At 47.0% G+C, this 14,681-nt stretch overlaps 1 protein-coding gene across 1 annotated transcript in view; it reads right to left on the bottom strand.

The window, feature by feature from the left end:
- Positions 1–14,681, bottom strand: part of Slit3 (slit guidance ligand 3) — a 592,872-nt gene that overhangs the window by 483,771 nt on the left and 94,420 nt on the right. Inside the window, exon 4 of the mRNA XM_036196765.1 lies at positions 3,811–3,882. Coding sequence (XP_036052658.1) covers positions 3,811–3,882 — 72 coding nt within the window. The remainder of the gene's footprint in view (positions 1–3,810; positions 3,883–14,681) is intronic.

Below are 14,681 nucleotides of genomic sequence, written 5' to 3'. Positions count from 1 at the left end.
CTTTTCCACCAGACTGTTCACAGGGCTCCCTGGGGCTGCAAAATTAGCAGACTGTGAGTTTTCGGCTTTGCCTTCCATCCATCGTGTCTACTGTTGTAAGGATACAACATGAAATCCTCCTGGTATCTCCCCGGCCCTGCCTCCAGTTGTTCCCAAAGCCTTTACCACCACTGGACTCCCCAAGTACGGGGGCTGATAGATTTCCTCACAGTTCAATGGACTCTAGCCTCATTTCTGGTCCTCATAAGTCAGAAGTATTATTGATAGAGAACAGGCCATCAATAGCTATGGCTTCTCCTTTTCATCTGCACTTCAAGCACATCGTCTACCACCACAGCCTTTCCAGAAGATACGTGTTGTGGTCCGAATGTGAAATGTCCTCCACAGGCACAGATTTTTACACACTTAAGTCTCAACGGGCGATGTGTTTCAGAAGGTTGTGGAGCCTTCAGGAGGCGGAGCTTCTCTAGAGTAAGGGAGTCACGGGGGTGGGGTAGGAACTGAGATTTCTACAGCACAGTCTGCTTTTCTGTCTGCTTTCGACTCTGGAACTGTGGATGCAATGGGGCCAGCAGCCTCTAGCTCCCGTCACCACGCCTTCCCCATCAGGATGGAATGTGTCCCTTTAAACTGTAAGTCAGAATAAACCTTCTCCCTGAAGTCGCTGCTTGTCCAGTATTTAGTCACAGAGACAGGAACAGTTAGCCTACTGAAAAATTAAAGGCTTGAAGTTGGGAGAAGTGGGTGGATCTGGGAGGAGTTAAGAGGGAGAGTTGCTGAATATGATCCAATACATCCCATCAAGACATGTATGAAATTCTCCAAGAATTTATAAAAATACCCTCAGGATAAACACTGGATGTGAAGATAATAACAAGAGCAATGCCCAGTGGTGCTGCTCTCTCCCATAGCCTGCTACAGACCAGTCGGCGGCATGGTCCGTGCTGAGGCTGCTGCCCCAGGGACCTGGCCTGCCGTGTCTCCTGAGCGGCAGAGTTCTTTTCTAGCAGAGCTGAGGGCATATGTATACACACTCATGATTGCGCATTTATTGATTTTCTAATTTGTACCCTGCTTCCTTCCAAAAAGGCCCTGGAGTGGCTGACAAAATAAGACAAAGACATAATGGGGCCATTAAGAAAAATCAAAGATCAAGCCCAAAGAGAAAAAGCAGTGGCTGATTATCGCTCCAACCTGGGTTAATATAGTTGCTTCAATTTAAAATATATTTATATATTTAGCTCTCAGCCTTTGGCAGTCAGTCAGAATGTGTCAGGATTGGGCACAGAAGGAGCAAAGTATCCTTCACGTCTTTTGCTCCCTCCTCAGAGCAAAGGGCTAGGCTAAAATAGGCAACCAAACGAAGCTGAATGAATGAATGAATGAATGAATGAATGAATGAAAGATAGATAGATAGATAGATAGATAGATAGATAGATAGAAGAGTCACACTTCTCCGAGAACACTTTTTAGTGCCTATCTGTGCCAGTCTTTGTGTCTGGCCAAAGAATCCCAGAAAGATGATCACCAAATGACCTGAACATTGTTCCTGCCTTCACAGCTGCAGCTCCCTGGCTGGAGGCAGAAGCTTGGTGTAATTTATCTCAATGCCCACTGCAATATCAAATCTCTCCCCTTCCCCTTTGCCTGAAGCTGAGGTAGTAAGGACAAAAATGGGAGAGGCAACTTAGGTATTCTGGCCTTCAACTTTCCCAGCCCTCTCTGCCCTAGGAAGCAGACAGTTTACACCATTATCTCCCTGGGTGCTCACAGTTGCCCTGAGAGGCTAGGAGAAAGGAGAGGCAGCTCCCTTTACTGATGAAGACAGTTAGGCACCAAAGGGAAAGGGCTCTCCAAACTCCACATTAGAAAAGGGCCATTAGAACATAATCAATGCAGTCCAGCTCCAGGCCTCACAGCCAGCATCCCAGACACTGGTTAACAACACCTGAAACATCTCTGTCTGGCTCAGGACTCTTGGCACAACATGGGCATTGCCTGATGGTTTGGGGGAGACATCTGTGAAGAGGAAAACAAGCCAGCAGACATCTAAAGCAATTGCGTCCTCAGACCCTGATTCCACTCCCTCAAAGCCATCGGCAGCTGCAGCCCCCAGAGCCTTCGTCCACCCCAAAACTGAGGCTGAGATTCCAGGAGATCAGCAGATGTCTGCGGTACTTGGCAAAAGTGGGGTGGTAAGTGGCAATGAAGTCCTTGAGGGACACATGGCTACTCAGGGCACACTGAGTGAGTCTCGGCTAGATCCTCCTTTGTGGGGAAAACTATCAAGCTTGGAAATTCGAGAGAGAAAACTACCTACACTGAACATGAGCATGCACAGACCTTCTTGGTCAGCATTTTTAACACATACACCAACTATTTATACAGCATTTCCATTCTGTTAAGAATGACAAGTCGAAGAAATGACTTAAGGTAGAGGGGAAGGTTCCATGGTTATTTAAACACAAATATCTCCCAATTCTATGTAAGACTCAGGCGGCTGAGGATTTATTTACCACCAGGGTCTAGGAATCAGTGCTACAAAGATACCCAGTGGTGCCTGCACAGGCAAGGGGGGTGTTAAAAATCAGGGTGGTTTGTGGTGGACCCACCGCTTGTTGAGTTAGGCAACCAGGCTGTGCATTTCCTCCGGCCATGTGCCCATCCAGGTGGATGGAGACTGGAGGAACGGAAAGGGAGAGCATTTCCTTCCTTCCTTTTAGCAAAGTCAGCTAACTAGGTGAACAAGAGAACCAAAGACATGGCAGGCACAGAAAGAAGAGACCACTGACAAGCACATGTATGTCCTGCAGAAATCCAACAGGACCACTGACTTACCAACTGAACGCCAGCCTGCCCAGGCCCGTTCTTCTTGCTCTTTGAAAATGTATTTCTATGCATGGTGTGTATGTGTGTGTGTGTTTATACACACGCACATACATAAGTATGTATTCCTAATTCAGGACTTAAGTGCACACAGTGACATGTGTTTCCTATTTTCCAGTTTATTCCAGTCTACATGCACGGTTTGATTGCATAAGTAGGCATTAAACCCAGCCATGGGGAAGGAGATTGGTGGCCATAACATGGGAGCCACCCCAGTAATGCTAGTGTCTTCTCATTCAGGCTATGACTCTGCTTGTCAGGCACTGTGCTGTTCCATTCAGAGCGCCTGTGGGCAGCATAGCTCACCCGTCATCCACTGCCAGCAGGATTTCAAGTTCACTGTCTATAAGTAGTACTTGCAGAGAACACCCATAATCCATAAGTCACAGTCTCTACCACAGTCTGCACCTCAAGCTCCCAAGCTTCTAGGCTGTCACAAAGAATATATGTACCCAAATCAGTCTGGAAAATAATGTGAAAATCAAATTTGCTTTATTTTTCCATCAAACCATAGACCTGCAGACCCAGCATCCCTGGACAGTCAATGGCAAGAAGTGAGCAGTGGGCAGGGACTGTTCCAACCAGCAAGGTAGTGAGCTTAGTCCAGACTGATATTAAGAACGCACACAGGCAGCTTCTGATGAATAGTCACCCCAAGCCCTATCGGGGAAATTCCATGTAGTAAATTCAGTCCTAATGATAGACCTTCCTCCCTCTTTGCAAGGGAAAGAAAAATCCATCACCACACATTGCTACTCTTCACTGGTCATTAAAGCCACCCAGGTCTGACAGAAGGAGCGAGAAGGCAGTCTTTGCTCTGAAGATCCATATGGCACCAGTGCCATGCACCCCAACAACCACAGTGTCCATGAGACCAAAGCCAGGTGAGATACAAGGTAGAGAATTCACATGAATGCTACTCACAGTCTGGTGAGCTTTGGTGTGCTCTGGAAAAGCAATTCTGGAAGGACCTGGAGCTTGTTCTTGTTCAGACGTCTGGTGAAGAAAAGATGAACGAAGAGATGTCAAAGGGATATCGAGTACAGAGTATATACACAGATGCAGCTTGGATCAATCAATCGATCACCAGGAATTGTGATCTAGAGACTTTCTAGATCTTTCAGTATGGTATGCTCAACACATGTAAAGCACATATACCATTATAACAGAGTCTGCAGTCAGGCTGGAAATAGAAATCTGTATCAGTCATAGGTGCAAACTGAGCACGTTGGCTGTGCCTCCCCTCCTCGGTCAAAGTCTAGGACAGACATCACTCACTAGTGACAACCTTCTTTCCCGTGGACTCCAGACAACACTTTTTGAGCTTTCCACAGCATAAATTAAATATCAGAGAAAATGTACCAAGTCTTAAATAATGGTGGGGATGGGAGCAGATGGCAGTTGCCATAGGAACAGAAAAGAGGGCAAGTCATATCAGTATGGGTTGAGGGACCCAAAAGCAGCCTCTGACATGGGGGCACAGCAGGGCTGCATCGTGACATTCACGGATCTTTGGCCCTTTGGCCTTTTCTGGGCTGCTTTGTCCATAAGAAAATTTTATATGTTCTGTCTGTGAAGTATAAAAATAAGACTGCTCTACATCCATTAGAAAGCATTTATTCCAACCTAAATTTCCTTCGAGCTAAAAGCAATCAACATGTATTTATGGGATGTGACAGTGTGGTAGGCTTTCCTCACTGCAGCTAAGAGAGAAACTGACCCCACACAGGGGCCCAAACTCTGGCCACAAAGTATGGCTGGCAGTTAAACTCAGTCCCATAGAGATGGCTATGTGGACAATTGCCAACAGAGCTGTTATGATCTGAACCTGTGATGGCCCAGACAGGCTCATGCTTGGTTCTCTAGGTATCAGGGCTAGTTGGGGATTCTGTAGAACCTTTAGAGGGTGAGGTGTGGCTGGTAGAAATAAACCATTTAGGAAAGAGCCTTTGGAGGTTCCAATATTTGCTCTAATTTCTGGTCCACCATGGCACAAACAGCCTTCAGTGTACATTCCTTCTCCTACCAAGTGAGCTTCTCTCCTGCACAACTTTCCTGCTATGATGACCTGAAGCTCTCTGAAAGAAAGAACCAAATTTAAACAACAACAACAACAAAAAAAAAAATCTCTCCTTCCTTATCTATGTCAGGTATTGTGGTCACAGTGGCTCAAAACCAATGAACCCAGACAACAGCCCAAGTGTCTTCTGAGCACCACTGAGACTAAATGTTCGGAGAATTTCCCATAGAGGTTCCCAAGGGACCCCAAGCCCTTCCCTGCTGTGATGTTGAGGACGGCTGCTTTCTTGAGGTAATCAAGCGGGGGTGGGGTGGGGGTGGGGGGGGGGTGGGGTGGGGGTGGGGTGCTGCTCCTAGCTAGCTCCACCCTGGTTTGCACTGCATCATACAAGTGAAAAGCAGTTAAGGGAACAACTGTTACCCCCACATTTTTAACAACTGTTACCCCCATGTTAGAGCTAGGCAAACTGAGGAGAAAAGCAGGGTTTGCACCCAACTTCTCAGAAGTGAAGCCCAAGCCTGATCCTGCCCCTACATGTACTCGAGCAAACATGACTCTGTAAGGAAGACTTGCTACTAGTTCTTTCTTTCATCCTATAGACAAAGGCTTCAGTGGAACCAGGGATTCAAAGGAGGTCAGAAAGGGCGAAGCATGACAAGTATTTACAATGTCGCCTAATAAGCACCTTTGAAAAACCATCCAACTTGGCCCTGACAGAGTCTGTGTCGTGCGGGGGTGGGACTGGACGGGGGATGCTGCTGAGGAGGCTTCTGCTCACAGCGAAGAGGGAGCAAAAGGGCTGGGAAGTTGGCCAAGAAGCCCTCCAATCTGTGGCCTGCCTCTACAATGGTCTGACTCCATCACTTGTAATCTTTTTTTTCTAATTGTTTAAAAATGATGTTAAAACATACAACATGAAATTCGCTGTCTTCTCAGTTTCTAAGCACACAGTTCAGAGACATGGAGCACAGTAGTATGGATTGTATTCTCCCAGTTATACAACTAATCATGTTCATCACACACAACTAAGTCTAACCATTAAACAACTCCCCATATTCCCTTTTAACAGGCTCAGATACACACCATTATGTGGTCTCCAGGAGTTTGCTTTCTGTACCCAGCTTATAAAAACATCACTTCTGGTATCCTCTTTGCATGCTCCTGTAATGAAGCTGGGGAGCCCAAGGCAGAGAAAAATCAGTCCCCTGCTTAGAGTAGTTCCTATGTGATCAGTGACAAGTTCCTTCCTAGCCCACAGAAGTCACTGGTCACACAGAAGGCTCAGTGTTAGGACAGGGGCTAACCAGCGCTGGGTTCAGGTTTGACTGATTATACTCTCACTGTAGATCTGAGGGCACCTTACCGAATCCTCTGACCCTCGGTTTTCCAACCGCAAAAATAACTCCGGGTTCCAGGGAGAACTGGCCTGCTGCGTGTGGAAGGGTTGGATGTCACATGATGGCCTTGGCGTCATTGGTGATAATGATGGCTGATCCCACCCGCTGCCCTGCATACCAAGTGCTGTGCTTCATGTTGCCCTGGCAGGATTTCAGAGTGGAGCTTAAGGCCTGGGATGTTATTGTCCCTGTCTCTTACATAATGGATTCAAAGCCAATGATCCAGGCCAGGCAGAGGCCTCAGCATCTCTCAGGGGTGCTGTGGCAGGATCTGGACACAGTCAGCTGGCTTCAGGTCCTGAACCAGAGCGCTCAAAGCCATCACAGAACAGAAGTGCCTTGGCCTGTTCCCTTTCTTTACTTTTTTCCCTGCTTCATTTCATCTAGGATTGCCTCTTCCTCCACCCTAAGCAGACACTGAGTGCACTGCCCTTCATGAAAAGGACTCTCTTGGTGGCCCTTCAGGAAAGAACTGGGTCTCTCTGGGTCCGTCTGAAACCACCCTTGTCGTCACAGCTGCATAAAGTCTGGTAAGAATTCCATCCAGACACCCAACACTCAGGTCCAGGCAAAACCCCTAAAGTCCAGCCCACTGCCTCTTCTGGTGGTGAGCAGGGTGTTGAGCGTGCTAAAAGCCCTGGACTGAAGCTGCAGCTAAAAAAAAAGCTAGCTTGGCTTGGAGGCTCCCAGAAAGGAAGGCATAGTTTTCAGTCCTTTGCCGGTATTTACGGCTGGACAAAAATAAAAACACAACCAAATTTAGCCAATTGTGCTTCGCCAGCCGGCTGCTTCTCAACCCCTGAATGAGGGTTCTTGGCAGCCAGGCTGGGCTCTGATCCCAGCAGCCCCAGGGCCTTTCCACTGCCACTTGGTTGGGTCACATGCCAGTTCTCCATATCAGGAGCGTAGTATTATACTTCCAGGTCATTCTAAGACGTATTCCCTTTTCCTTGGTGGAACAATTGGCCAAAGTTCTTCCTCTAAAAGCTCTCTGAAGGAGAACTAATTTGGTTTGAAAGGAAGTGAAACTTCAAGCAAGGGGCCACTTGTCAGAGTTCTTGAGTACCAAAGGGAGAGAAACAAGCTGTCTTCAAGAAACTTGCAGATGGTGGCCGTTGGCCTTGGTGCCACCTTGCGACGTGACTCTGGCACTGAAGGTGCCAATCTCTAGTCATAGTTCGAGCTGAACATGGAGCTGAATGGACCTGGACGAGGCCAGTGCTGAAGCAGGAAGTCAGCAGGAGGCGCCAGGTCAAGCTAGCATAGGGTACATAGATGTGTCTCATTTTCTTCTATGACCAGAAGCACCTCTAAACTTCCCTATGGATCAAGGTCAAAAGCCCACTGGTTGCTGAGTAGCAGTCATAGTTTTTCCAACGTCAACTGTGAATCTTCAGGAAACACAGTCTTGTCTTTGTGTGGTTGTTGAAGACCTTCTTGCATTTAGCTGGGCATGTAACATATGATCAGAAGTTTTGACCATTGTTGAACTGATCCATTTTAGTCAGCCACATACCCATCCGTCTATCTGTCCATTCAACTATCCATCTATCCAACTACTGATTTATCATCATCATTATACATCATCATCAATCCTTTGTCCCTCCAATCTCCCATCTCTCCAGTCATTTTTGATTTTTTATTCTATAATGCATGGGTTCTTTGTTTTGTTTTGGTTTGGTTTAGCGTTTTTTGAGACAGGGTTTCTCTATGTAGCCCTGGCTGTCCTGGAACTCCCTCTGTAGATCTGACTGGCCTCAAACTCAGAGATCCACCTGCCTCACCTCCCAAGCACTGGGATTAAAGGTGTGCACTGCCACTACCCACTTTCCAGTTCTTTTTGAATAAGATCATGAAAAGACAAGTAAGATGCAACCCTCCTTCAAGACAATTATAGGCTGTTGAGGAAGACAGATACGAAATAAAATTACAATATGATCTTGTAAGCAAAGGTGTTAGAGTAACACGGAGGTGGGGCAGCTAGGCCAGTCCTGGTTAAAGGAAGGGTCCCAACCGAAGAGGGTTTGAGTTCAAACTGGAAGGCTGAATGTGACTCTTCAGGAGCTGTGAACAAAGAATTCTAGGTATGGAGGATGTGCATTCTTCCCATAGATGCCAGGAGTCTGTGGGATATTTGGGGAGCAGTCTTGTATGCTTTTGTGAGAAGTTGGGGTGACATGTAAAATAACAAGCAACCGAAAGACTGAGCAAGAAAATGGTCATCTGGTTAGTTAGACCTGATGTGGAAGAGGTGACAGTGGAATTAAGGAGGGCAGTAAAGAGAGTTCTAGAGTAATCAGCAATTAGTAATAATCAAGTACTAATGCGGAGACAGAGACCAGGTGTACTCAATGGAGGGAGTAAGAGTGGCCCCCTGAGATCAAGCGTGGGTAACTTACCAGTCAAAACAACCAATCACTAATGAATGGAAGAGAAAAGGAAGGGGCAGGTACAGAAAAGGATGTGCTACAATTCAGAACTTCTGTACCACTGAGGTCTCTCAAATGTGTTTCATCTACTTAAACCTAGTCCTAACACTAAAACCATAGGCCAACTTCCATCTGAACACTTTGCACACCTTCTCTCCCTGAATTCCCATAGAAATACTTGGAGACCAGCACTCTCAGTATCCCTAAAAAAAAAAAAAGATACAATGGTCTAAGAAGGATCAGGTCCTCACCCATTGTCACATGGCCAACCTGCTGATATGGGATCTGAAGCCCCATGTCTGATGCTAAACCTGTATCTAATGGTAGCAATTTAGCCCTTCATTATACACTGTCTTGATTCAGTGCCTAATATATGAGTCTCACCTTCCCGGAGTGGGAATTATCTCTAACATTCTTTCTGTTCTAAAGACACAAAGCAGCAGGCTCACAGGGGAACTTTAAGAAGGGCTTGTTCAATTTGATGCATAAACCAAAAGTCAGGAATGGCCACTTGGGGGAGTCTGGGGAAGCAGATGCCTCCCTGGGCTAAGTATGGGGAGCATGTTGAGTGGAGAAAACGCTTCCAGAGACCCAGCGTCCAGACTCTGCTGTACAAGGTGATAAGGGGACAGGCTCACCAATTCACCTCACTGGGGAAAAGCCTGGGTGGGTGACCTCTAGGACCACCCACATGCCAGCAGGCCCCTTTCTTTATGAAGGGAATAGTGGAATGTCCAGGTGTCTTGGGCTAGACCCTGGAGGGTGCAAGCCAGTGTGTGTTGACCCGAAAAGGTCACCAGGACTGCTTGCTTTAGTCACAAGCAGCCTGTGTTTATTCTCAGTCTACTGACACTTTCAGAAACACCCTCCTGTCTACACAGAAAGCATCAATGCTACTTTGTTCTCCAAGACAGAGGCTCCCAATGGAGATACAGGGAGGACCCAGGCTAGAAAGCCTTAAAGGAAGACAGCAACCTTCAGGGCAAGGGCAAAGTCCCACTGGAGAAGCCTCAGACCTCAGTTTTCACACTGGTACTACCATCCCCCCAAATTCACAGGCATCACTCTAAGTTGGAGCAAAGATGAAATTTTGGGGAGTCTGGATTGGGGGATGCTTCCATCAGCTGTTTGCTGGAGCAAAGATGAGTTGACACCTCTCTCTCACACACAGCAAATCCTATCTACTATCCTGCGCCATGGAGTTTCCTGGCGCAAACAGCCCTCACCTAACTGATTCAGTGAGCAGCCTGACTTCTGGTCGGTTAGGGTCTCTGCCACTCACAATCAAGGGCAACCCTGTGTGTGCGAGGCCTGGCAGTCTGTTGGCCAACAGCCTCCTCACACAGGGTCACTTGAGTTGAGTGACTGCTGTTTTTTGACGTTGGGCTCCCTTCTTAAGGGTAGCGGCAGCAGACAGCGTTAGTGATGGATGAAGGGTCTTCCCAATAATAGCAATTATGAACCAATTCAAAATTGACTTCCCTGGTTTAGAAGTAAGGTAACTGAACACTGGCATCCACAGTGTTCAGCATGTACTCAATGACATTTGGGTTGGCTTCTACCAATTTTTAAGATTGGTTATTTTTAGTTTGCAACTCCCAAGTAACCTAAGAGCAATTAAAAAAAAAAAAAAAAACAACTTTGTTTTTGAGATTTCTGTGGAGAATTAACTCTGTTGTGGACTAAATTTCTTGCCCCTGAGCCATCCTTTCATCATTGAAGTTGTTTATGAGAACTTTAAAAAAAAAAAACTTAAAAGAGATTATTTTAAGAATACAATTATTATGTAATAGCAAACCATGTCCCTAACATGATACCTGAGAGGGCTGAATGGTTTAGCTTCTGCAAACAGCTCTGCAGTGTCTCTCCAGGGCTCAATAAATGGTAGCAGTTACAGCTACTGTTATTATCATTATCATCAAGAGCTCAGAAGTATAGATTGATTTTTCCATCACAGACATCTGTATTGGTCAGCAAAGCAGTAACAAATGAACCTCATGATCGTACCACGCTAACAGTGTGCACACTTACTTTACACTCACAAGAGCTCCTATGATGCCACGGGGAAAATGTGCTCATCAGCACTGCTGGATCAAGAGAGGGAGGAAGTATAGAGGGAGGACCTGAAGAAGAAGGGAGGACTCCAGTTCATAAACCTCTGACTCTGTAGTGCCTCATAAAACTTCTGCTGTTAGCCTATTGGCTGTAACTACTCATGTGACCCAAATTCACTGCAAAGGAAGCTGGGAATCCACCGGAAGCCCAGGATACCTGTTATGGACTCTCATAATACCCAACATTGTTCCGTCTTGATTCTTTGTTAATTCATTCATTAGTTCCTTCCTTTTTTCTTTTGAATGTTAACATAGGGTGCTTACTATGCACTGAGATATGCTAGATACTTTATATAGATGTCTCACTTAGTCTTTGCAGCAACTCTTTAGGTGGACATTGAGACAAAAGAGAGGTTAGGTAACTCAAACAACCCAAATCCCACAGTTCATAAATGAGGCTTAAGCAGAGGACTGTTGGATGCTAAAGCCTGTGGCTTGGACCCTCTGCCATTCTGCTTCTAAGACTCTGTTGCTTGGGTAACAGGAGGCTGCTTCAATAATCCCCAAAGGGAACCAGTAACAAGGTACAACTGTCTACGTACCCAGAAGATGGATTTCTGGAGGAAAAGAGGAGCAGGGGATCACAAAGGCATGGCTCCTGTCGATGCAGCTGGAGTAGACTCACGGGTTTTCAGAGAATGAGATGGGCACCAAGAAACCCTTGGCTTTGGCACTGATGCCTAGAGCAAGGCAGGTGAAACTGAGGCCGCAGTCAGCAGGCTGCTTTATGAAGGACCAAAGCCAAGAGCACAGTGGGTCTGGGGAGACGGCTCAGTGGGTAAAATGCTTGTAGAAGCATGAAGACCTGAATCCAGGTCACCAGCACCCATGTAACAAGCCACCCATGGTGGTGTATGCCTGTGAGCCCACTCTGGGGCTGCAAAGATAAGCTGATCCAGAGGCACTAGTCAGCCAGTCTAGCTGAGGAGTAGACTGCAGGTTGACTGAGAGACCCTGTCTCAAAAACAACAAAATAAAACCTCCCCACCTTTTCCAAAACGTAAGGTAATGAAAGACAGAGGAAGACATCTGACATCAATCTCTGGCCTTTAATCCCAGCACTCGGGAAGCAGAGGCAGGAAGGAGGATCTCTGAGTTCAAGGCCAGCCTGGTCTACAAAGCAAGTTCCAGGACAGGCTCCAAAGCTATACAGAAGAAACCCTGTTTTGAACCCCCCACACCCAAAGAAAAAAAAATGAGGAAAGAAAAGATCACTGGGTTTTCTGGAAAGTCCAGAGGGTTGTGTGTGGAATTATGTAAGTAGCTAAAGGTTTGGACTCCAGAAAAACATAGGTAAGGTAGGAGAGAGCACATACATTCTTATGAACACACACACACACACACACACACACACACACACACACACACACACTCAGAAGGAGATAAATTCCAGGCAGTCAGGTCACATGGTAATGGCCCTCAGACCTCCCCAGTGACTTCTGTACCCCACATCTCACAATGGGCCAATGCACTAGGCAGCTTTCCTGAGCTCGGGTCTCTCCTCTGAATCCCTTCTGAGAAACTACCAAGGTGCAGCTTGCCCGGTGTCTCATGGTGCTATGCAGGCTGCTCTGCTCAGTGGGAATGCTCATCTCCCTGAGCCTAGGGTGGAAGCTGTGGAGATAGTACGTGGCCAAGTTCTAGAAATTATCTAATGGGGGAGGAGATGAGATATGCTGATGGAGCAGAGGTTACAGCATGAGGAGGGATGAAACTAGTACATCAGAGACTTTGGAATGTCTATTACCCAACATGGGAAAACGGAGGGAGGGAGGGCAGGGCGCAGATTCATATGCGCTCAGCTGAATCTGCCTGTGTCTGTCCAACCGTAGATGCTGCTAACATAACCACATACGCAGATCTGGGTCTGAAGACTCAGAGATAGAGTGGCCTTTAAGGTCATGACTCTGGATTCGGTCTCCATGGTCGAGGCTGATAAGAGGGCAGGAGTCTGGGCTCCACCACCCCTCAGAGACTGGATGACAAGGAAACAGGCCCCTGTGTGGTGGGGGGAGGGGGGCAAGTAGAGCTGTGGGGCCAAGGAAGGAAGGAAGGAGAGAAAGGGGAGACCTAGAGAGAGAGGAGGAGGATGGAGTTCACTGGAGACTTGAGCCGGAAGCTTGGTCCAGACATGGGCGTGAGCTCTTAGCTGGAATGGTTCAAGAAAAGAGTGAGAAAAGAAAATAAATAACACCAAGGAATTTTCTGTGGCTGGAAAATGAAAAATGGTTGACAGGAGATGATACAGAATCAAGAAAGAGGTTTTACTGCTTTATTTTTTTTTCAGCTGGAGAAAACTGTGACACGTTTTACATGTCAATAAGGATGATACAGAAGAGATGGTGAGCTGATGCCACGGAGAAGTGGTTCTCAACCCGTGGGCTGTGACCCCCTTGTTGGGGGGAACACATATCAGATATCCTGCGTATCAGATATTTGCATTATGATTCATAACCATAGCAACATTAGTCATTAGCAATGAAATAATTTTATGGTTGGGAGATCACCAAGAGGAACTCTATTAAAGAGTTCCAACATTAGGAAGGTTGAGAACCATGGATATAGAAGACGCAGGGACTTTTTTTTTGGAGTGGAGCCAGCTTTGCACTCATGACCCTTGTGCCTCATTTCCTGAGTGCTGAGATCACAGATGCACACCACCACACCTTGCATACATATATAAGTAATGAGGAGAAGTCCTGTGCAAAAGGGAAGGCCTTGGCCTGTGACAGGGCCAAGGGAGGGTCAACTGGCACTGGCAGGGAAGACAGGCTCACTGGACAGTAACAAGGAGAGGCTGAGGAGCCTCTGGAAGCAAAGAGGAAGCCAGATTCTGAGCAGAGATGGAGGAGGGGAAGGAGGTGTTTGATGACTGAGAAGAGAAAGTGAGAAACAGTTGTCTAGGAAGGGGTGGGGGATGGGCCGGCAGCAGCAAAGGGCCACTTGTGGCTAGCGAGGGAATGGCTGCGATCCGTCCCCATAGATGCTTTCACTCAGCCACATAAAGTCCCCTTCTGGAAGAGTACAAACGGCAGCAGGCTGGATTCGGCTAAGGATCAGGTTCTTTCCCAAGTGATGATGACAGAGGAGAAGAGGGACAGGGACTTGAAGGTATTTCAAATGACAGGAGTGACAGCCAGGAAGCCTGGGCTGGGTGAGGGAGGAAAGAGAGACAGCACGGCACAAGGACAAAATGAGAGCCTGAGAATCATTTAGACGCTTGCAGGGCAGGAGAGCACGAAGCTGAGGCTTAGAAGAGCCATGGTAGGTATCTTAGCCCCACCCCTCTGGCCTCTCTGGAAACACATTTCCAGAATCAGTGGGTTGGACTACATGACTCGTCAATCTTACCATCCTCAGCCTAAGATCTGGGGAACAGCCCAATGTGGTGCCGCACGCCTTTGATCCCAGCACTCGGGAGGCAGAGGCAGGCAGATCTCTGAGTTTGAGGCCAGCCTGGGCTACAGAGAAATCATGTCTTAAATAAAAGAGAAAAGCAAGCAAGCAAACAAACAGATCTGGAGAAGCTAGCACTTGCATTCTAAGCCAAGCTTACAACTTAACATCGCCATGTCTTTGCCTTCGAAAAACAGGAATCATGACCCCTACTATGCAATGTTAAATGCCCGAAAACAGGGATTGTTATTTATTTTGTGCAGTGAATGATCTCTAGCCACCAGAAGGTGCCTGATGAGTGCTTGCAGGCTGGCTGGCTGGTTAGCTGGCTGGTTGGTGTAATGATGATTTCAAGGGCTGGAGAGATGATGGCCCAGTCAAGTGCCTGGTGTACATGAGGACATGAGTCTGAACCCACATAAAAGCCAAGCGAGGCTGG

This window comes from Onychomys torridus, chromosome 8 (genome assembly GCF_903995425.1).
Source record: "Onychomys torridus chromosome 8, mOncTor1.1, whole genome shotgun sequence".
NCBI classification, from domain to species: Eukaryota; Metazoa; Chordata; class Mammalia; order Rodentia; family Cricetidae; genus Onychomys; species Onychomys torridus.
Note: the sequence above shows the minus strand (reverse complement) of the source record. Positions and strands in the feature narration are given on the sequence as shown.